The 23,603-nt window shown below is 42.0% G+C and overlaps 1 protein-coding gene across 7 annotated transcripts in view; it reads left to right on the top strand.

Moving 5' to 3' along the window:
* PDZD2 (PDZ domain containing 2) overlaps nt 1–23,603 on the top strand; it is a 198,334-nt gene that overhangs the window by 169,082 nt on the left and 5,649 nt on the right. For 4 of the 7 annotated variants that reach the window (XM_084504627.1, XM_084504623.1, XM_084504629.1 and 1 more), the window contains 10 exons: nt 2,806–2,890; nt 3,885–3,988; nt 4,771–4,939; nt 6,118–6,908; nt 8,089–8,233; nt 10,243–13,804; nt 14,471–14,588; nt 17,931–18,032; nt 21,180–21,450; nt 23,443–23,577. In XM_084504627.1, coding sequence (XP_084360753.1) covers nt 2,806–2,890; nt 3,885–3,988; nt 4,771–4,939; nt 6,118–6,908; nt 8,089–8,233; nt 10,243–13,804; nt 14,471–14,588; nt 17,931–18,032; nt 21,180–21,450; nt 23,443–23,577 — 5,482 coding nt within the window. The remainder of the gene's footprint in view (nt 1–2,805; nt 2,891–3,884; nt 3,989–4,770; nt 4,940–6,117; nt 6,909–8,088; nt 8,234–10,242; nt 13,805–14,470; nt 14,589–17,930; nt 18,033–21,179; nt 21,451–23,442; nt 23,578–23,603) is intronic. The other 3 variants (XM_084504626.1, XM_084504624.1, XM_084504625.1) reach the window with 3 other exon arrangements.

The raw sequence follows: 23,603 nt of genomic DNA, 5'->3' as shown, positions 1-23,603 counted from the left end.
ACAATGCTGTACTCTCCTTGCTGCTTTTCTCTTCATCACCCACTGATCAAAGGCAGTTTTCCTGGAACTGCTTGAGTGAAGTGCTTCCATCTTTCTTCATAGTTGGAACAAGTGGCAACAAATCCTCTTCCTCCTTAAGGTTATTTTGCAGTTTTTCTGTGAGTGGAATATAATTTAGGACCCAGAATATAAATATCAACAGATTGAATTGATCAACTACAGTAGACTAATAGCAATACAGTTGTTTTTTTTTTTTTTTTGTTTTTTGTTTTTTGTTTTTTTTTTTGTTTTGTTTTGTTTTGTTTTGTTTTTTTAATATAAAAAAAAAGTAAAAAATCCAAAGATCAAAGTTTTCCATCAGGAATTAAAAAACGGGAATCTGGAATGTACTGCTACTGTGAAATCTGTGCAAGGGTGGCTTGAAAATAAGCCTGTGTTTACAGAGTGAGTGATTATTTTAAATCAATTTTTAAAAATTGATGATAGAAGATAAAGCCCTTTTAACCAAGCTGTAGGGAATAATGACTTCTTTTATTTCAATATTTCAAAGAATTTCGTGAGTGTACAAAACCTTCCTGTTTAAACAGGACTGAAGCTGTAAAAATATTTGCATTAGTGGGTCCGGAGAGCTCTGACTTTTGAACTCATAACTACAAATAGAGGCCTTAATAAATCCATATCTAGGAGAACTCAGATTTCTTATTTTATAATTAATTGTGTATTTTCTGCTAAATCAAATATACAAACAATAGACAAATAGGGTCCTACTGCTCAGAGTTTATTATTGTTGCTGTGAGGCCATGTGGTGCTAAAAAGAAAGAGGCTGTGGTTCTGCTAGTTAAAGGTAAGCACGAGAGGGGTAAGAATTGGGCTTATAGCCTAAGATAACAGTATTTCTAGAGAGTCTGTATGCTGTGCTGAACCAGCATGGTGGTTCCATTTGATTGCATTATTAAGGAATATAGACTTCTCAGAGTCTATAAGTAGCATGAAATAAGAACTCCATGGCGTGGAGCCTCCCCTTCTCTTCCATCCTTCATCTCACTGTGGTGGTGTCTTGAAAGCTGATGAGTGACCTAACCAGGTATCTGCTGAGATGAACTGAGTTAAGCTAATTGCTTGCCATTACTCAGTAACAGAGGGAAACTATTAAGTGGATCCTATTACAGTTTTCCATAAGTGATATTTAAAATGACAACAAATCCTTTGCCAAGAATTGCTAAGTAAAGTTAAAAGTTGAACTGGAGGGACCCTAAAGCATTTCCACCACAGGCAATACTGAATCCAAAGTCCCTTATAGTTGGTTCTCTGAAGGAATATTCCATATGGGAAGCCATATTTATCCTGTATTGCTGTTGCCTTTTTTTCTGACAGCACTGGAGAATTTAAAGAAGTTTTTGTGTGTTGGTGCTTTGTTGGTGGTTTTCAAATTAATTTATTTTTTTCTTAGTAATACCCCAACCTGCAAATAGTAGTTAAGAACTAGTTTGTCACTTTCCACAGAAGCAATTTGATTTGCCTGAGGTGTGGAGGATGCTAAAGAATCATAATGGGCAGAGCTTGCAGATGTGTGGATTTCTGGTTAATTTTAAACAAGTACTGCAGTCTGCTCAGCACCTAGTTTTGCTCTGGGGACATCCTGTACCTAATGGTTTGTGTAAAGGTCCTGAGCACACTCTCAGGGTTTGGTCCATGTCCTGTAGGGACTCCCTGTGCCCCAGGAGCCCAAAGGCTTTTGGTTTGCTGTAAGGTCATGCCACAAGCTGAAAACAGACGTATTTCTACAAAGGCTCATGTTGTTTTAGACATTTTTATACTTAATCTCTCATTTTATGACACAAAAGGTCCACAGTACATTTTGTTGCTGAATGTGTTCACTTCGGTGTTTTCATGTACTTCCAAGAGAAACACCACAACATTTTATTTCTTCTTGTTATTCTGAGTGAATGTGGCATTTAAACTATGTTTAAACTGCTGAGTTTGCTTAAGAATCTTTCAAATCTTCTTGGTTCAGAAAGATTCAAGTTTCTGGTCTCTCTTTATGCTGAATTTTAATTCATGTAAAGCAGTGAGTACAGAAATTACTTTTGACAGAGTTAACTCACTTTCTGTTTTTAAATATATACTCTTGCAGACTAGTTTTTCCTGTTCTGAAATTATATGGAGTTTGCCAGTAATAAGAATTAAGTGCATGGCAATAATTCAGGAGAAAATTAGCAAATATGGTAAACCAGTATTTATTCTAAACCCAGAAGAACACTAATTACTAATTTAGTACTAATTTAATTACTGATTTAGTTTTTTTTCTTTAAAAAAAAAAAAAAAAAAAAAAGAGAGAGAAATTAAAATTAAAATGACAGCTAATGTCTTGGAAAGTCTGGTATTCTTCCGGTACGTTAAGAGTAGAATATCTTCTGTTGCTGACGTACGCTTGTGCAAAGCAGTCTTTGTCTATTTTAAAGTAATATTTTCTCAATAAATCAATATACAGTATTTAATTAAGTTACAATTGTCCTGTAATGGCATAATTTGACTTCAAGTCTGTTGCAGTTTTGTTTGCGTAACATGACACTTCAATATCATTTTCATGAATTTAGCTGGCTTTTGCCTCCTGGTTTCTGTGAGGTGGTGGGACAGAGAGAGTCTGAGTCAGGGGACCAAGACTTAGGAGCTCTCAACTATGTCTGCTTTACAGTGGCTTTAAATATAGTATAGCAGAAATGAGTCATGCATTTGTAGTAATAAGTGGTGAGACTTCCATATTCATTTCTTCTACCCAGTTTAATCTCTTGTACTCAACTTTAGGTTTCTGAGCAGGAGATGGATGAAGCAATTGCACGCACTACTCACCGAGAGAGCAAGGACACAAGCTCCTCTCATGTCACAGGTGGCAGCATGTTTTCTACTAAGTATTTGTCCTTTTCCAGATGTGGGAAGGTTTAGGGACATGCTCTAGGGTTCCCCAACATCAGCAATCTTTTGAGGGCCCTCAAAACAGCAGACAAGTTTGGGGAATGCAATCATTCTGTCCACTGAAAAAATTTTGGCTAAAACATCTGTTTCAGATGAATCAACTATCTAGATGAATTCAGATGAATCTAGATGATTCAGATGAATCAACTACCTAAACCCAACTTGCTTTGGGTTTTACTAGCCTGCCATGATCTGAAAGTAGGGGTGCCAAGAGGTGGTTGCCCTACCCCTGTAGGGAAAGGACAGGAAGAATCAACTCCATCTGGGTACACTTACCCATATGGATAGCAAAAAACAACAACAAAGAAGTATCAGTGTAACAGTTTGAAAAAGTCCAGATATTGTGTACACCACTATATGTTTTAATTTAATTTTAATCTTTGGGATCATGTCAAAAAGTATTCTCTGGTATTTGTCTGTTTGCTGTTTATTTTTGAACTCCAGATTTAGCACTTACTAAAATCTTACCAATGAAAGCAAACTTTTGGCAATGGCAAAGTGACCAGTAAGCTGATTTTCAGACAGAAATGTTAGCTTTGTAATTACCCTTATATCTGTGTCAGCTAAGACCTTTTTTTGTAGTAGACTTTGCCGGTGGCTGCTAATTTGTCTTCTGTGATTGCACCTAGTCAGCAGTGTGCTCCAGCAGGCGAGGGGGGCTGTCTCCTGCTCATCTTATGTTCATAGCTCAGTCCAGGGCCTGGCTGGAGTAATGTGTTTCTGTGATAATGTTTCACCTGATCTGAGGGAGAGCTTGGGAAATGTTAAATAAATCTCACTTTATGAAGGCAATTCAGATAACAAGTGGGATTAAGCGCAGCCCCTGGCTCAGATGGTGAATGAAGGGCTTGTTTGGATATATGGACCACAACTTCAATTTTTTTGGCAACTAACTAAACTGCGTCCAACAGGAGCTGTACAAAAAAGCCCGTCTCCTGGTGTGAAGGCCAAACAAGGAGAGACCTCATCTCCCCTCAGCTGGACGATGAAACGCTTCCTGGAGCCAGCAAGCCGGGTAAAAGGATTAGATGCAATACAAACAGTCTGCTTCAAATGCAGCTTTTACCGAGGCTCTCACTTGATCAGGGAGTTCAAAACCAAACCTCTGTGCTCTTTCCCTGTTGCATGGTCTCTGTAAAAGTGTTTGCTTCTTATGCCACATGTTCAAATCATGACACTGGAGCTGTGAGCTCCTGTTTGCCTGCACGGCCATAACCTTTGGGAGCAATGTGCAGAGCACGGCAGAGAAAGCTGTGGGTTCCTACCTCCTGCCACCTCAAAGGCACCCCTGCTCTGCAGGAAGCTCCTGCTGATGCAGGAGTTAGTTAGCAGGAGAGATTTGAGCCTCTCAAGGCAGAAGGCTGAGTACTTGGTCTCTCTCCGTAGCTATTGCAGTGGAAAAGTCTCATTTTTTTCTGAGAAAGCCAGAGAAGCCATACAGTCTGTGCCCAGAAGTACAAACCCTGCCCTTCTCTCAGTGCGTAGGGTGTATGAAGGGAAGTACAGAAGTGAGTGGTTTCATCCTTTGTTTGTGTGTTGAACCACATCTGCAAAGGAGTGGAATTTGGAATTTATTTATTTTTTATTATGTGGGCCAAAAGCATATTGACAGGCTGCATTTCAGCCATCAAAGTTTGACAGTTTGGTCCTCAATATACTGTCAATCCCTGTATTTTTAAAATTGGCCGTAAACTTCCTATGTTGACATGGGTAATGTGAGTCAAAATTGTGGTGTTTGCATGCAGGAAGGGCTTTAAGCATTGTCAGTGACTGGTCACCAGCCTCGCTTTTTTTCAGCAGGGATCTGTCAGCTCCGAGGCAGAGCTTTCCCAGTACTTCTCACATGATGGTACAAGCCATCTCCCATTCTCTGATGCTGTAACTGGCTCCTGTGATGAAGACCAACTCCGTCAGAAGAACAGGAACAGTTTGTTGGATGATGGCTCTCTTCTTCCTGGTAACCTGAGTAAGCGACAGAAATTTGTCTGGTCATTTGGTTAATGCAGGGAGAGTCACTGAGTGCTCGTTTGCTTTGTGGAAGAGCTATGGTGATTCCTGTGCTGGTAAGAAATGCCTCGCAGCATAGTGCAAGCTGGTGCTGATCATCTGAAATGCTGGAAGACGGAAGGGGTTTACAACAATGCACATAAACGCCTGTTTCCATGGTAGTTTGTCCAAATTGCTGCTCTGATTATGTGAGAATGACTTTATTTGATTGGCTTGGCCAATGCTAGATTGACAACACTGTCATTGCTGTTGTTTCTTTTTTAACCAAATGGCATATGATCATCTGATTGATTACATTTAAATTAAAGCGTCCACAGCAACCCCAAATAAACAAATTCAAAATGTCACGTGTAGCAATGTAAAAACAATCAAATGTTCAACCTGACATCAGATACTTTGCATATGTATCTTTCTTCTCCCCATAGTAATTGAGTGAAAGAATCTTTCATTTCCTTATTGAGATGCACCTTATTTCAGATTCAAAGGATATTGTATTTATTCTCCCTTTCCTGTGCTTCTGAAGTAATCTGTCTTCTACTTACTTTTCTCTGGAAATTCATTATTTAATGCTGAAAAGCATTTTCATGGGTGGAGGGGGTGAACTTTCTATGTAGGAAGATGCAGTTCTTTCTAAGAAGGATGTGAAAAGGACTCTTAGGCTAATTAGACCTTAATTTGAAACTGATTGTCATGTGCTTGTATTTTTGTTTGAAAAAGCATTTCTCACTCACTGTAAATTGATCCAGGCAGTAGCATAGATTGAAGCAAGATGTGAAAGAAATTTTGTTGTTTAAAGTAAAATACACATGTGTATGTGCATCCCTTTCTTCTTTGGGTCATAGTCATAATTTAGAAATAAGCTTAAAATAGAACCAGATGTGCCATGAGCTGATTTCAGGAATTACCCATAAATTCTGGAGCTATCTGCCATTGCTCTTGCTGTGTATTTTAGCTAGAGGGAGGACATGAAAAACCTGCTTTTTGCTTTCTGAGGAGAGATTAAGCTTCCCTGCAAACAATGCCACATGTCCTCTGCTGCAGTCAGATGCATTAAAAAAACACTGATAAACGCAATTATAATATAACTTTCTTTTTTTTTTCTTTTCTTTTTTTTTTTTTTTTTTTTTTTTTTCCTAGCTGCTAGAGAAGCAGGACTGGCAAAAGCAAATGGTCTGTCTTCTCCAAACAGTGGGAGATCATCTGGTCCTCACAACAAGCATGTGGAGTCTGTCCGACCTGGCATCCTTAGCGATAGCCCCAAATCTTCCCGCAGCCCCTTTCATCGACAGAGGAGGGTTGTTTTTTATGATGGTGATGCTAGTGATGATGATGAAAGTTCCCATACACAAAGAAACCAGAGGGTCAAGAGCCAGGAGGATGCTGGCATCGTCATTACAACGTCATCTGTAGAAATTGATGATGAGAGCCAGGACAGTGAGTCACCTAAATACATTAGCACAGAGACATCTTCCCCTGTTTTCAGCAACTCCGTGGAGTCTGCAGACAGCACACCAGAGCAAATTGACTCTCCTTTCTTCCCTATCATAGCATTTGACTACTCAAGTGTGCCTGAAGTTCGTCTCAGCAGCCTGAGTTTGAGGGAGCTCCGGGAAGCACAGCTGGAATCTAAGAGATCACCAAAACTGGAGCATAGAGCAGTCACGAGAGTGAAAAGCATGATGAGCACTGAGTGTCGAAGCCTTCAGAGACAGAGGATGGAGGAGCATGGCTCTTACAACAAGCCTGTTGCGAGGATGCTCCCACACAGCAAGAAATGTGAAGCACCTGATGGGACAGGCCAGTGCCAGGGTGAAATTGTCACCCTGGTTCGCAATGAGCATGAGTCATTTGGCCTGGATTTGGAAATCCAAGCCATGCCCTTAAAAGTTGTGGTCACAGGGCTGCGACCAGGTGGAGCAGCAGAAAGGGTAATTTTTTAGTTTGGATTGCCTTGTGATTTGTTTTCACTTTGCAGGGATTGTGATTAAAGAAGTGATCTGTTGAGAGTAAGTGCAAGGGACTTGTCTCTGCTGGACAAAAATTCTCACCCCATACTGTTCTGAAACGCCTGTTAAATTAAATGTTTCTGATTCAGAAGTGCACCCTGGCTGATTAAAAACAGAGAAAGTCAAGAGGCAGATGGACTGATCCACACTCAGAGTTACAGCTTGGAGGGAGCATTGTTCTTTTGTTGTCTTTATTTTTACTAGAGGCAAACACAAGATAAGTAAGTCCTGGTGATATAGATGCTTATTAAGAGAGGAGCTACGTTGCAACTTAGAAAGTATTTTAAATCCCTCTCTATTATTTTATATGCGTGTATCCCTGTATTATACAAATCTGGTACTAGGAGGCCTCGTGCTGGCCTGGTTTGCTGAGAGGTGTGATACTACCAGTAATGCATTGATCTTCTTTGTCTCTTACTTGCTCTTATTAGTGTTGGATACTGGCTTCATGCTGGACGTGGAATTGCTGACTTAGATGCAATGGTGCAGACATAGAAAGAATGATATTCTGGAGTACAAAATCACGTTGCATTTTTAATCTATTTAGGGGCCACTAGTGTAAGGAGGGGATGTATATCAGTAGTTCAGATTGGGCTGTAAAAGTTGGGGGTTTGGGTTCCGTTCCCACCTCTTTTTCTTATGTACTATGCAGTGTTAAGAAACATACTTTGTTTTTTACCTTAAGAGCTTATTCCCTTTCCAACTGAATAATGTAGAAGAGTCCATTTAGTCCAGTGAGAGATTGTGACCAGGAATGTAATTCCTACATGAAACAGTTTCAGTCTTGAAGAAACCAGGTCTGATCCAGCCCAGTTCATTTAAATGAAAGAGGCTGTGTCCTCCATCCTGATACTGATCTCTCAGAGAACCCAGAAGCTCTTTTGACCTTCCTGTATGAGATTGATCATTAATTCCTCTCCTGGCAAAAGCACAGTCTGCTTTTTATTTATATGTTGGCAAACTGACAGTAGAGGTACCTGTGCTCTGCAGTGATTGAAATAGAGAATGTTAATAGCCATTAATTGCTTCTCTGCAATCTTTGCCCCTGTAGCAGGGCTTCTGAGGTGTATTTATAAATTTCTTGCATCTGTCATTGTATTAGGGATCCATGGGCAAGATGGCTGTAGGAGATGAGATTACCACCATCAACAGCATCCCAGTCAGTAAGATGACATACGAGGAAATCTGCTTGCTTATGCAATGCCTTCCCACATCTGTAACCTTGGAGATCCAGAAAACAGCAGCAGGTAAGAGAATAGTTTGGGTTTTGTACCATTTATTCTAGGTACCACTAATAAAAACTGGATTGGTTCAGCTGGATTTGATCTGCTGCTGCCCCAGTTTCCACATCAATTCAGATTAAAAGACAGGGAATACCTTGTGTCTGTGTTGGTGAAGCAGGCAAAGCTCTTCATCACCAAACCAGGCTTCAGGGGTCCTCCCAAGCACCATGATGAGGGGGAGCAAACCTACTTCAGTGTCAAGTGTTCAAAGCTCCCATTTATTGTATGGTCCTCCTGCCAGCATTTGCATTGATCTGAGTCATTTCATGTGGAGCTGAAGCTAACCCAGCAGCAGCCCTGTTCTGGCAACCTATTTTACTACTCTGCCTCTTCAGTAAATACATTGACCCTTTATAATTACATGCATCTCTTTAAAGAGTTTGACTTTAAGCAATATTTTTGTGAATGGACAGTAAGATAATAGGACCTTTTTTTTTTTTTGTTTTCATGTGTCAGAATTCTCCTAATATGCAGAAAAGCCGGGATAACTAGAATCTTATCAAAATGTTTATTCGCATGCTTCTTACAGAAAGTATTCTAGTTTGAATTGAAACATTTGATACCTCCTTAGTTTCTGCCCAGGGTTGATTTATGCTGCTACAGCAATATATGCTTCCCCACAGACTGTACAAATTACGTGGTGTGGAAATGAGTGTTTGAAAAAGAAAAGCATACTTTTCAAATTCAGGAAGAACATAATATTTTGCTTCATTCTAGCTTATGATCTCCTTCATGTACCTATTAATACCTGTGAGCCTAAATTGTTTCCAGATGCTTCAAACCTAGTTGTTCTTTAAGGAATTCCTGGCTTGGCAAAGAGTACTGTTCATATTTCCTTATTGCTCTGGCTTTTGCAGACTACTAGCAGAGGGGTAGGGGGACATCAGCACTTCTTTGTCAGGAAACTCTTCTACTTTCCCCTTCCCTTCGCCCTACCCCTATGGAAGAGAAGAGGGTCTCTTCAGTGGGTGGTCCAGCACAGGGAAGCAGGGCAGTACTTCAAATCATAACCTGTCTGCTTCAAAATGCTCTTTTGAGGTGTTTTCCTCTCTGAAGATTCCAAGATTTTGGACTTCTTAACATAGGTACCTAAGATACCATAGGTACCTAAGGTTTGTTCAAGGGTTAGAGAGATGTGCCGACATGTTTGAATGAACACCAAAATATGCTGACTCTGTGAATACACCCCTCCTTCTCCATGCACTTTCTGGGCCTCATCTAGTAGTAATTAGCCTTAGGAAGACAGCTTGAATGGGAATGTGTGTCCCAGAAGTATAGGAAGGTGCCAACAAATGTTTGGGGTGGACTGGTGAAAATTAAGGAACTGGAGCAATGGGTTAGCCAGTATGTACTGTAGAGTAGCACTGACGGGGAGCTCAGTGCATTGTACAGGAGTGGGTTAAACATCTAAGTGAGGAAATGTCTGTACCAGGAATCCAGTAAAGCCCATGTGCTTGATATGTGTACAACATCACCCATGCACGTCACATCAAGCACCTGCAGGAGTGTTGAGAGGATCAGAGTCAAGGTGTTTATGCACAGCTTGTCACAGAGTTTGCTATGCCAGGACCTTGTGTACTCTGTGCAATCTATTGGAGACATCTTTGATCAAACAAGTAATGAGAAACAGTACTGCTCAGCCTGACTTACTGCACACAGACACTTTGGTAGTTGGCTGTTTGACTATTTAAATCTCAAAGATGAGAATTAAACAGATCATGACTACTCACCCTGGATGGGTGGATTCCTCACTCTCGTGTGTTACTCAAATACACAGACAGGGTTATGATTAATTGGGGTTGTAAATATCATTACAGAAGAGGAGGAGTGCAGTGCAAAAGGAAGACATCTAGTCTGAATACGTGGGTGTCTATTTTTATAGTAAAACCTGGTGATTTTGCATCACTTCCTATATCTGACAGGATTTTGCATTTCTTTTTTAACTTTTTTTTTTTTTTTTAATTGTGATGCAGCTGTCAGCAGATTTACAAACCTCATCCTGTCTCCAGCAGTAGACAGTCAAAATCAAGCTGATGTCAACAGCATCCTCTCAGTTGAGGAAGAACCGAGTGCTGGGAAGCGAGAAGGAGCAGGACTGCAAAACGCTGGCGGTGGCTGTGCGGTGGAGAGAGCAACACTGCCACCTGATGCCACAAGCAAAGATGTGCAGAGAGGTACCATGAGGAGCAGCCGTGCCGAGGACAGCACGGCCATCCCTGTCACCGATATCGATGACTTGCTCAGCCAAATGGGTGCTCCCGAGACCAGGCGCACCCCATCGCGAGCAGAAAGCCCCCTCCGAGAGGAGTACACCACAATGTGCTGCTGCGGGACCGACGAAGGCTGTCCCAGTTCTGAGCCAAGTCCAGCAAAGGAGGAGCAGCTGGAAAAAACTATGACTTGTGCAGCTAATGCACCACAAGGGGTTTTGGGGCTGTCTGTGTTGGACTCTATTAACACAGGCAAACTTTTTACTGTGAATAAAAACTCTTTAAATAACTACTCTAGGAATTTTAGCAGTTTAAGTGAGGATGAGTTGCCTACAGCAAACTGTCTGGATGGTAAGAGAAGCGACCCGTTTCCAAAGTCTATGTATGGGGCTGCAGAAGATTCTCACTCAGACACAGAGTCTGTCACAGAAATATTTGAGAGTACTGGTGATGTGTTGCTCGGGCCTTGCACTGCTGCTAATGTCCCTGCAGTCTGTCCTGTATTAGAGTCGGACGAGGAGCAAATTGAAATTTGTTGTGTGAATGATGAGCCACAAAAGCCTGCTCAAGAGGAGCATCTCAAGGCTGTGACAAGCTCATCCTCTCTGTCCCCACAGCACCCTCATGGTGGCAAAGTTTTGCAAAATGAGGGCTGTGCAATGTGTGGGTCACTGGAGACAAGCATCAACAAACTGGGCTTGGAAGATTGCAGTGGTCCCACTTCGTGTCCTTCACAGTGTTCAGAAGTCTCTTCTGCTTCCCTGTGTTCTTCATCCTCTGTCTTCCTGCCAGAAAAAGACATCTTAAGGAATTCAGTTGATGCCCCTAAAGTTTACTCATTCCATAACAATGGTGCCTTAAGTACAGAAGAACAGAAATGTTTGGGGAACAATAATGAAAATATAAAATGCTGTGAATCTGTTGAAGAGGAAGGGTCTCTGCACTGCAAAAATATAAGCTTTTCCTCTGCTAGAAATGTCAATGGCTTGGAGAACAACTTGCCTGAGAAAGAAGGATGTCATGAAGAACAGAGATCCAAATCTGAAAGTGAAACAGTGGTTGATGACTGTAATCACACTGTTACCTATTGCTTAGCAAAGAAAGAAACCAACTGTTTGTCCAACTTGTCTAAAACAGACAGCAATCACCTGAACACATCATCACCAAGAGCAATATCACTCAGGTCTCCCTTTCCCACTAGATCTAAAGATCCAAAGGCTAATGGAACTCATGACTTGCCAGGGAAAAATGAAAAAAATAGCTCTGTGACTTGCGGAAGAACTTCAAATGGCAAAGTCCAAAGCTCAGGCACAAATCACTGCAAAGGAGCTGCAATACCGCACAGCCCATTGTCACAGAAAAAATCCTGTCAGGAGTCTAAGGGAATAGCACAAAAAAGTATAATGGAAACCCTTTTAAATAGCCAGAAGGCCAAAGGAGGACCAAAGCTAAAAGGGTTCACTATCAAAAGCAAAGCAAAGACAAATTCAGATTCTTCTGGCATTAATTCTACCAAAATCAGTGGGGCTGATCAGAAAAGGGCTTTGGTTTCTCCACAGTTGTCCCCCAAACTCCTGGGGAAGAAAGCACCCTTGTCCCGTAACTCACCTACAAACCCAGATGCTGGCAAGAGCATTTCAGCAGCCTCAAGGACTCTGAAATCAGAGCTAGAAAATAAACCATCTCTGGTCATTTCTGAGGATTCACTTCTGCCTCTCCAAAATGGCACCAGCAGCCCAACAGCAAGCAGTGAAATGAAATGTGGTGGCTGTGGGGAGCTAACACACCTGCAGCAGGCATGGGGAAAGCCAAAAGAAAAACAAGTTTCCATGCAGTCTGCAGTGTGTCAGGGTAAGAGTGTTAAAGTGGACGATTTCAGAGCTGGAGATGGTCAGTCCAAAGCAGTTGTATCCCCTCAGGAGACAACAAAAGTCGAATACGTGAAAGGGAAAACTGAGAACCCTGGAGTAGGCCTGAACATAATCAAGAGCATCTATAGCGCAGATGATGTTAGGCAATTAGATCTGCAAAACATAGGGGCATCTGCTGGAGGCTCCTCTTCACTGAGGTACCCTGCAGAGCAGCCGGAGGGGCAGGAGATTCAGCGCACTTTCATCGAGGTGAAGCTTTCCTCCTCCGCCTCCTCTTCCTCCTCCTCTTCTGCCTCTTCCTCACCAGCACCCTTTTTGCAGCTGCCATTGCTAGAGAAAAATGAAGAGGTGAATGCAGAGGTGCGTCAGCTAACTGAGGAGATGGGGACCGCACAGTATTTCTCAAAAGTGGATGTTGCCAGAGATCGAAATCTCTATGGCTTGTCAAAACCTGTGACAAGGACTTACTCGATGCCAGCCCAGTTATCAGGTCACTTGAGGGAGGACTGCCATGCTGCAGAGATTCATCCTGTGCAGGGTTCCCAGGGCCATGCCACAGAGGAGAAATATCCCCAGGCAGTGACGAGTACATTAAAGATGGTTCATCTAAACCTGCCAAATGGCCAAAGTGGGAAGGAGCAGGCATACACCTCCAAAAGCACTCAGAGGATGCATGACACATCCCCCTCTGCCACTGACAGTACCTACTCTGCCACTGATAAGCTGAGGAGTTTTAGGAGAAATTACTACTACTATGAGCTAAACTGGCCACATGAACCTACCTCATCCTTCTCTGTCAAACAAAGGATCAAATCCTTCGAAAACCTGGCAAATTTTGACCGGCCTGTCGTGAAGGCCATCGATATACACTCATCCGTGAGGTCTCCCCTTGGCAGAAGGTCGTGTGGTGGGATGGCCACTGCAACCAGCCCCACAGACACGCCACGGGCTTTACGGCGCAGCTTGAGCTCCTATGGCAGCAGTCCAAGTCCAGCTGATACTATGGCCAAGTCTCCTGTGAGCACAGAGCCTACTTGTGCTGCAGAGGGTGGTGTAGGGGAAGGAAAGTCCCAAAGGAGTGAGGAAGGCAGTGCCAGGGTGGACTCAGCAGCCTTTCCAACCACAGCCTCGCAGGTGCGGCGCAGTCGAGGCCTGGGGCGGCCGCCGCTGTCCCGTTCCAGGCTGCGGGAGCTGAGGGCCCTCAGCATGCCTGACCTGGACAAGCTGTGTGGCGAGGGCTTCTCGGGGCCACCACAGCCCGCGTGCTTCAAGACAGAGCTGGAAATCACACCCCGGAGAGCCCTCGGCTTGCCCAGCCGTAGTGACATGGCTGGGATGGGTGCCAGCAGCCCTCGGGACAGCAGCTCGGGAACACCAGGGTCTGCCTCAGATGATGATGTGCCCTGTTCTGGCTCTCTGGGTGGGGAGCACTCAGAAAACAGCTGGTCCCTCAGGTTGGTGTCTGCTTTGCTATTGCTGTTTCCATCAGCCATCTTTCTGCAGTGTTTCATTTCAGCCCTGCAAGGCTCTCCTGAAGCAGTGTGTGTTTCACTCAGCTTTGGCCCAGGACTCAATCCCCTCACTCTTCATGCTCCGTTGCATTTCAGAGCTGCTGCACTGCTGTTTGGTGACAGCCACACTTCTGTATGGGATGAAGTGCTTTATCCTGGCAGAGTTGAGCTTGTTTTATGTGACCCCTCCAGCTGGGTTCTTTTGGTTGTGTTTTGGCTGTGTTAGGGCACAGCAGTCGCTGCCTCCTGCCTGCCCTGGAGGGGAGGCTGTGTAGCGCTGGCTGCCAGCACAGCCTGTGGTGACAAACAAGCTTGTTGTCCTGCCAGATGCAGTCGTCAAAAGTAGCTGTCTCCTTATTGTGTTAATAACTATTACTAAAATCATTGGGAAGGGAGATGGGGAACAGAGTGATTTTCAGAGTTACTCTAAACTATCTCCTTTTCCCCTTGCCATTATCTCAGCATATGCCATTTCTTATCCATTTCCCAGATTTCTGCTTGTTCTGTCCTTTTGTTGCTTACCCTAACACAAATTATACTGTACACCTGAAACATATCTCTACACCGTCTAAAAATACAGCACTATCTTTATTTTTCTATTCATTTTAGCTTGGATCAGCTGCTCGTCTCAAACCTGGACCAGCAAAAATTGCAAGCGGCTTTGTCAGCTGTAGTACCAAAATGTGATGTTGCCACTATGCTCCAAGATGTAAAGGCACAAGTAAAGGTAATAACCAGAAGATAAAACTAAATTATTGGCAGTAGTTTTAGGGGAGTTCTTAACAACAGGTAAAAATCTCTTCCAGACTGTTTCAGAGTTCCTCCATCAGTCCTGTTGTAGGTTACTGTTTGATGGTAGTTTTATTTCTGCAGTTTTTTGAATGCCTGCTATAAACCCATAATGTATTTCAGTGTTTTTTTGTTTGTTTGTTTGTTTTTGTATAAAAAAGGGTCTTGTTTGTCCAGTGTGAAAGCAGTTAAGAGCCACAATAAATAAACTGATTTTAAATGGACAAGTATTTCTCCATTTCAGTCATTGTTACAGCTGAGAACCTCCTTGAATTGCCTATAATTGCACTACACAATTTAACTGTCCACCAACCATCATGGTCAGACCCACTTCACACATCACACAGGGAAGCTCTGCTCATTCTAGTAGTACACACCTTTTGCTTTAGCAAAAGGTCACAGAAATTGAACTTACCTTGTTTAACTCTTGTTGAACTGGTGGCTTGCAATGCCAGAACATGGCATCTAGAGGATTTGTAAGAGACCCCTGTGTGCTTTTAGTGCATTTCTGCAGGAACTAATTGCACCAAGGTAATCTGCTTCATTATCTGGTTGTATATAGAAGACCTCCAAAGTGAAATGATTGCCAGGATGTTCTTTTCTCTGTTTGCAGTGTTTGTGTTTTTGGGATACTTCCACATCCTTTTTAAATTAGAACTGAAGTTGATAAAATAATGACAGCACTGGAGGGAAAACTGCCATCTGGTCTGCATAACTGCTGGCCAAGTTACATTTAGAGTATTCCTGAGTCTTATTCACAAAGGTTGTATTTCATATATAGATCAGACTGAAAGGGAATGGGACCTCCCCAAAATACCCAGCTTAACCTCCTTCCATGGATAGCATAACTAAAGCTTGCAAGTCTCAAGAGCTTGGTGAGCCAAGAGGGTTTGATAGGTTTACAAAAGAATTTAAGATTGGATTGTACTTCTGGCCTAAAGTAATTAAGTGTTCTTTAAAGTGTTTTGCATGGGGTCTTGGAGAGATTATTTATTTATGCCACTTTTCAAAATCTGAGAACTCAAATATTTATAAAACTGAATGCTTTTTGGACTGAACTCCTTGTCTGCATAGTTTCTTATCCATGTTTAAGCCCAATATGGCACATACGCTGGAAAATTTTATGCTAGTTAAATACTGGATTTAAATGTACAATAGGACAATTCTTTATAGTTATGCAATTGATGAAAAATGAGATGGACTGCCCGATTTGGACTGAGAGCTTCCTCAGGAAAAATTTTTCATCTTTTGCTCTGAACTGGGCTGAATTTACTGCTAGTGTTTAATAAGTGTTGTAAAAAAAAATAAAATAGTATATATATATATAAAGACATTTTATTGATTAGATCTCTGTGACTGATGATCTTTGAATCTGATGAACACGCTAAATGGAGAAGCTAAAGATTTGAGCTCTTTCCTTTTGCATTGCTTGTTTATTCTCAAATCCTAGGCAAGTTCCTTATGAGTTCTGAGATAATAAGTTGTCTGTGCATTGCAAGGAATAATTTGTGTTAACTTGCCTCATAGATGTGATTTGCAGTTATTGTGCTGGCTTTTCTCAAAGCCCAGCAGATAGCTGTGATCACTGGAGGCTTTTGCGCATCCTCTGTGTGTCTGAGTAAAGGAATAGGAATATGTTTGTTCCCAATATTACCTGTGCCTGCTGAGGACCAAATTTAAGAGCTGGGAAGGAAGGAAAGTCATCTTCTTAGGAACAGGAAGCCTGGGTTCAGACTGTTGTTGACTGTCCCCCCTGTTGACTGTTTAAGAATGTGGCTTCTTAAGCAAAAATGGTTGATTTAGTACTTAGTGGCCAAAGATGTGAGTGTTTGTTAACTGTAGCGCACTTTTTTAAAGGGGGCTAGCCTAGATACTTAACTATTATTTCTAGCCTAATGTGAAGCTGTTATCACTTGAGTAAGGAAGGTCTTGACTGCTACAGAGGACTGTGGACTAATGTCCTCATCCCAGACTGCTTCTCTCACCCCAAGTCCTGATGGATGAGTGGTGACATCAGTTTCTGACAGTGGCTCTGTGCTTTACAGGGATGCCTCTAATGCATAAAATTTTGTAGGACCATTATGTGTCAAAAACACACATGGTAAAGCCAGGAATTTGAGTGTTGCTTCACCGAAACACAATAATAAACTGTAGTTCCCTGTGCCTCCTGCAATGAAATTAAAAGGCAAATGCTGAGTTAAAATCTTGAGTTTAGTGGACTGAATATGTCATTTAATGCTAAATAGATTAAGAGGTTTGTTTCTAATGATATGCCATTAATTTTAGTGTTGGCAGATTCTGGAAATGACTGATGTTGGATAGGAGCCCAGGAAAAAGATCAGAGACCTGCTTTCCACTCCTTGCTTCTGGTGCTCCACCCCACAGGCAGTCACTATCCCCTTGCTCCAACAGATGCTTGCTTATAATCCCCCTTACATTGCAGCATCTGTAACAGTGTCTGGCTTTGTCCTGATAACTGTTCAGAAGACAGCACCAGACTGCTGGATGGGACTGCTTCTCTCTCATTGCACAGCCTGTATTTTGGCAGCAGCTCATTGCTTCAGAGAAATCAGCTTCACACCTTCATTCTGATTTGGAGCCAAGCTTGGCCCTGGTGCAGACCAGGGACAATCCCTTTCCTGTGCTGTATGCTTCCATTTCCACAACATCACAGCTTAGTCCTGTTTGGATCACTAACGGACTCATCGCTTCCATTTCACAAGTGAAACAGTATTTCTTGCCGTCCTGTCTAACCTCCACAAGCTGCAATTAGTAATCATCGCCCCTTGCAACATTGGCAACGCTCTGAGAAAAGGTTGATGCCACTGCCCTCCATTATAACTGCCTTTCAACTCCTTTCAAAGGAGAAATTGGATAACAAATGTTAGTAATTTCCTGGAAAGTACAGTGCTTGGTCCAGAAATGTGCATTGGAACTATTCAGTTTTGACTGCAGAATGTCCAGCAAAGCAAAGTTGACTTCAGCCCATGTAAGTTAGGCTGCCCAAAGTATTATACTCTTCCACTGTCCTTATTTTGACTTTTCTTTCTAGCCTTTGACTGACTAAAGAAATCTTTGCGGTCACCTGAGTTCTGTATGGCTGCTGCTCTCTGAAGCAGGAAAAGAAATTCATATAACATCCCAGTTTTAATTCCTTGAGTTGCTTTTTTCACTTGCCATAATCAAGAGTACTGGGAATTTGTGATTTGTGCAGGAACTTGATCTTTGTTTTTGTTTTTCTCCTCATTCCTCTTCTGTTCCACCCCTGTTTTTCTGCTAGAGCAAAGAAGATGCATACTTTGTAGTCTTGCGCAAAGAAGAAGGAGCTGGCCTGGGATTTAGTGTTGCTGGAGGAATAGATCTGGAACAGAAATCGGTCACAGTAAGTGATGACTGCAAGTCATCTTTTCTCAAAGCTCACTTTAAAGCATGCTGGTGATTAGATCAAGTGCTCGTTTATCAAGACTCACCGCAAGTCATTCCTAGTCATAAAAACAGTGTCTCTTGGAGGCGGCTGCATGCCATCTGCTACTGAAATCAGAGGGTGTCTGGGTAGTGTAATTTTTATTATTGGAGATGGATGCCAATTATGTTTTCAGTCTTTAAAAGTGTAACTAGTCTGTTATTGGATGGGAATAGCTAGGTCAAAATCTTATGCATATAAATAAAAATCTTCATGCAGTTGCAGTGCATACAGCCTTTCGGGGGAAATATTAATTTCAAGCCCTTGAAAGTGAATTCCATGCAGCAAAACTTTTGAAGGTTTTTGCAGATCTTGAGAGTGACTATTTTAGACCTCAGCAGGCATTCTGGATTTAGCTTCACAGATTTATTCTGTGATTATTAAAAACTGTTGGATGTCAGTAAATGAGATTTTTGTTTGTGGATTTATTTATTTTTAACATCTTATACAGCACTCTGAACCAAGAATACTGAATGGCGTTAAGCAACGTTGGTGTGTAAAAAGTGATAAAAAGCAGGTGAAACACTGCTCAAAAAGAGATCAATGAGACAGAAAAATCCCAGATGACTGGTGTCCTCTGGGACAATTTCTTTGCACAGGATATGCTTTTAAATTCTGCCCTGAAAGAGAGAGATCCATTAAGTGCTGAGATTAGAAGAAGGATATGTCCTCAGTCTTCAGAGACTGCAGCAACCCGTGCAGGAATGTTCTGGTATTTGTTCTTAGACAAGACCAGTATAAATAAATGTATTTTACATTAAGTGGTCATTGAGTTAGAACACAGTCACAGTCTAAAGACTAGACTCTTTTGCTACCAAGGTTGAATTCCCTGTCTCTGGTCCAAACTTTTTCTTCTGTGATGACAGATTCGGCAGTTGTGAGCAAGGGATAAGCTCAAGAGCATCCCACCCAGGAGAGCTCCTCACCTAAAGACTTGGATGCTACCTAAAAATACAGTCTTGAGCTCTCTCAGATTGAGTAGCTGATGAAGTCTTTCTCCTGAATGTTACTACGCATGAGAACAAAAGAACATCAAGAGCTACCGCTCTTGGTTCAGCATGAATAAAGCATGATTTCTGGGTGGGTCTCTTGGGGAACCTTGTAATGTCCTTAACCTCCTGGGATTGCAGCTGGATTTAGGTTTGGCATTGGGTGCTGTTCTGCCTTCACTTGGGTGCAGGAATAGAAATGCCTAGAGAGATTCGAAGTAGCTGAGGAGTTTGGGCACATGAGGGAAGGCAGAAGTTGTTTTGAATGTCACCTGTATATTCCACTTACCTCTTGTGTTTGGATAGCTACGTCTGTCATTTGTTATTGAAGCTGTCATTCCAGCTCTGAATGCCTGCTTAGACTGGCTGGAAATTTTTTCTTAGACTTGGAGGATTGTGGCAGGTGCCTCTCAGCCCAGCCCGGCAATGAGAGGGAATAGAAGCCAAAAGGCTTCTGACTCCCTGCTGTTGGTCTGGGTATACAGGAGAAGTTCCTAGAGAAAATGTCATGCAGAATGGTGTCCACAGATGTGCTGCTTTGAACCTTTGGTCCAGTGGACCTCGAACTGTGTGCATGGGAAGTGGTATTCCAACTGCTAAAATTACAGTGCCTGGTGGGCAAGTCTTTAAATATCAGGCCTTGACCCATTTAGTCAGTCCCGTTCTGTAAATGGCAGCCAAACAAATCTCAGCTGCACTCACAGGAGTTTATTTAAAGTTTAATCCACTCTGAATAGAGCATTTTGTTTACTCTAGGAAAGATGAATTTTCAGCCACTAAATCACCCTTTTGCATCTATTCACATATGGTATTTGATCAGACAAATAGAGATGAGCAATTAAACATTGTATAGCTGCAGCAAGTCAGAGCATTTATGTGCACAGATGCTGTGCACCACTTAAAAGGCTATTTGAAAACTGCACAGGATTCCAGTCAGTGGGAGTCTGGGGAGTCAGATTCACAGCACGATGTTATTGAGTTTGCTGTAGCATGCATATCAAGGTATAGTGTATATCATTTGATGTTTTTTAATTGAAGACAAGCACAAACACAGGCTGGGTGCAGAATGGATTAGAAGCAGCTCTGAGGAGAAGGACCTGGGGACGTTGGTTTGATGAGAAGCTCAACACAAGCTGTCAGTGTGTGCTTGCAGCCCAGAAATCCAGCCATGTCCTGGGCTGCACCGAAAGCAGCGTGGGCAGCAGGATGAGGGAGGGAGTTGTCCCACTCTGCTCTACTCTTGTGAGACCCCACCTGGAGTCCTGCACCCAGCTCTGGGGCTCCCAGAACAAGAAGGACATGAAGTGAGTTCAGACGAGGCCACATGGATGCTCAGAGGGCTGGAGCACCTCTGCTGTGGAGAGAGGCTGAGGGAGCCTGGAGAAGAGAAGGCTGTGGGGAGACCTTATAGCAGCCTTCCGGTACCTAAAGGGGGCCTGCAGGAAAGCTGGAGAGGGACTCTGTCATGGAGTGAAGTCATAGGACAAGAAGTAATGGCTTTAAACTAAAATAGAGGAGATTTAGATTAGATGTTAGGAGGAAATTCTTCACTCAGAGGGTGATGAGGCCCTGGCCCAGGCTGCCCAGAGGAGCTGTGGCTGCCCCATCCCTGGCAGTGCTCAAGGCCAGGCTGGATGGGGCTTTGAGCAACCTGGTCAGGTGGGTGGTATGTCCCTGCCCATGGCAGGGGGTTGGAGCTAGATGGTCTTTAAGGTCCCTCCCAATCCCACACATTCTGTGATTCTAAAACCTTTGAGGAATTCAGAAAAAAACATATAAGTGGTTTGTGATACTACATTCCCTAGCTGGTTTTGGTTGTCTTTGGCTGTTATTGCATGGTCGGTTCTAAGCATCTTTTCCTCTGCTTTTTCCTTGTAACTAACTGCAGTTTTTATCCAGTCACCTAGGCCTTAGTATTCGAGGCTGTTTGTTGAACCAACTGCTGTGTGCCTGATATCCAGACAGTGAGCAGTGATTGCAAACTTTGATAGTATGGACTCGATGTTCGCCTTGGCATGTAGAGTGTTATGGGTACTCATGAGGTTGATACGTCCCTAAGTTCAAATCCTTCTTGTAGGTCCACAGAGTGTTTTCCAAAGGAGTGGCATCTCAGGAAGGGACTATTCATCGAGGAGATCTTGTTCTGTCCATCAACGGCAAGTCTCTTGCGAGCTCAGTCCATGGGGATGTCCTGAATGCTCTCCATCAGGCGAGACTACACAAATATGCGGTCATTGTTATCCAGAAGGAAAAAGACAAAGCAAACAATTCCTCCAGACTTGAGATATCAGCTACTGGCAGAAAATGTGTGGGGTCTGGAAAGAATGTTTCCATGGAAATAGGAACAGGTATGATCTTTGTCCAAGAACACTTGGAAGGATTCCCTTGCAGAGCAGACTGAAAGGGAAAATGTCCATGTGTTTTAGATTAAAAGCATCTGTGCCTTATGTGGTTGAAGGGAGCAAATTAAATTACATTTAATTTTTATTTGTTCTCTTTGGAGCCCAAATGCAGTTTTCTTTTTCATTGCTGTTGTATTTTTGTTTTAAATATTATAACTAGGCAGAAAGTTAGAAGGACATCTAGGGCCTAATCCAATTTCTATTAAAGTTAGTGATGCCATATATTTTTCCAATCCATGATAAATTCCTTTAAAATAATAGTTTGTGCAAGAAAACAAACAACCAAAAAAAAAAAAAATCTCAAAACTAAAACCTGTAGTTTGTTATCCATAGAGACCGTCCTTGCTCTTTGTAATAGAAGATTTCATACTATTTCTACTAAAAACAGATGAACAAATGACTTTGGTATTACAGTAAAATGAGCTAAGTCAAATTCAAGGCAGCCATCCCATAGAAAACTAGGAATAAATGGGTTAAGTGGCTATCAGTGAAAATACAAGCTCCTATTTGAGAACAGGGCAACATTTTAATGCGCTTGAGAGATCCATTTGTAGCACCCCAAATTTTTGTAGAATTAAGGCACAAAACCCTTTAGTACCTGTCTGAACATATACATGTATATGTATATACATGCTGCATCAGGAGCACAGGATTGACCTGTGATGGTTGTTTCCATCCTGAAGCAATGCCGTGTCCCTGGGATGGAGCAGGCAGTGGTCACAGCTGATTTTCAGAGACCTGGTGAAGCAGCTTCCCCTGCCTTTCTGGGCAGTACTGGGCACTCAGCTCAGAGCACCCTGAAAACAGGAAAAAAAAGCTGCTGCTCCTGTATTTTGAACCCATTGGCCATGGTCTTTATAGTTTTCTTTCTTTCTTTTTTTTTTTTTTTTTTTTTTTTTTTTTTCCCCTTCCATTGCTGTTTTTATTATCTTATGGTTTCACAGGATTTTATAGGACAGTTTTATAATACAGATAAAAGAAAGAGGAAGGCACTCTGTAAATGGATCAGGCTTTCAGTAATTGCTCCCATGGATGTAATATAAGCAATTCAGAATCCCTTTCTACACTAATCAATGATACATCCTGCACATTGGCAATGTAGATTGTTGGCTGCAGACACTAGGTGGCAACATTGTCTCACAAATAATAGCGTTGGGTTATTAAGGACGCGTTTCCATCCTGTGAAGCAAAGCACATTTTCATATGTTTTAGATGACATTTGAGGTAATGATAACACTAATTTGTGATATTGCAGATTGCAGAATTTTTACATTCACATGAGGCAAAGAGGGTCCTGTTTCCCAAAACTATAGACTTATTTGCTCCTAAGCAAAATCGTAATTTATGTCAACTACATTATTATTGCATTTTAAAAACATCTGATAATTAGGAGTCAGCATAAGAATATTGGTAATTATAATTATTTCCAGACATATGAGACCAGAAACAATTATTCACACTGATGAGCGGTTACAGACTCTCCCTGAAGAGGATGGAACACATTTGTTTAATGTAATGTCTCACTTATTACTGTTATTTTAAAAGATGTAATACATTGGATAATGAAGTAGAAACAAATAAAAGAAAACAAAATGTTCTCCACACTATTTTTAATATTTTTTTTTCAATTCTTTTGTTGACGTTTAGAGGCTTTACTAAGTTCAATTTTAATTTTGCCCACAAAAATTCAACGGCAGGTTTTTGTTGAATATGCAAAGTGAAAATGTCTCTGTGCATAAATACATTTTGAACCATCAGCCCTTCACAGCTGCGATAATATGCATTCACTTCTGAGAAACTGGGTGACAACACATTCTAGTTTGTATATAAACTGAACTCTGATTTGCTTTGTCACTGCAGCAAAAACAAACACAGCCAAACCCAACTTGTAATTTACTGTTAGCTGCATAACAAGATGCTGTGTGTATTCTGTCACAGATCCAAACCTGGACATGAATGATGTCATCTGTGTCGAATTACTGAAAACCTCTGCTGGCTTGGGATTCAGTCTTGATGGTGGAAAAGCTTCCATTGCTGGAGACAGGCCCTTGCTTGTAAAAAGAATATTTAAAGGTACTACAAATACAGTAGATATTATC

Source organism: Aythya ferina (assembly GCF_964211825.1).
Source record: "Aythya ferina genome assembly, chromosome: Z".
NCBI classification, from domain to species: Eukaryota; Metazoa; Chordata; class Aves; order Anseriformes; family Anatidae; genus Aythya; species Aythya ferina.
Note: the sequence above shows the minus strand (reverse complement) of the source record. Positions and strands in the feature narration are given on the sequence as shown.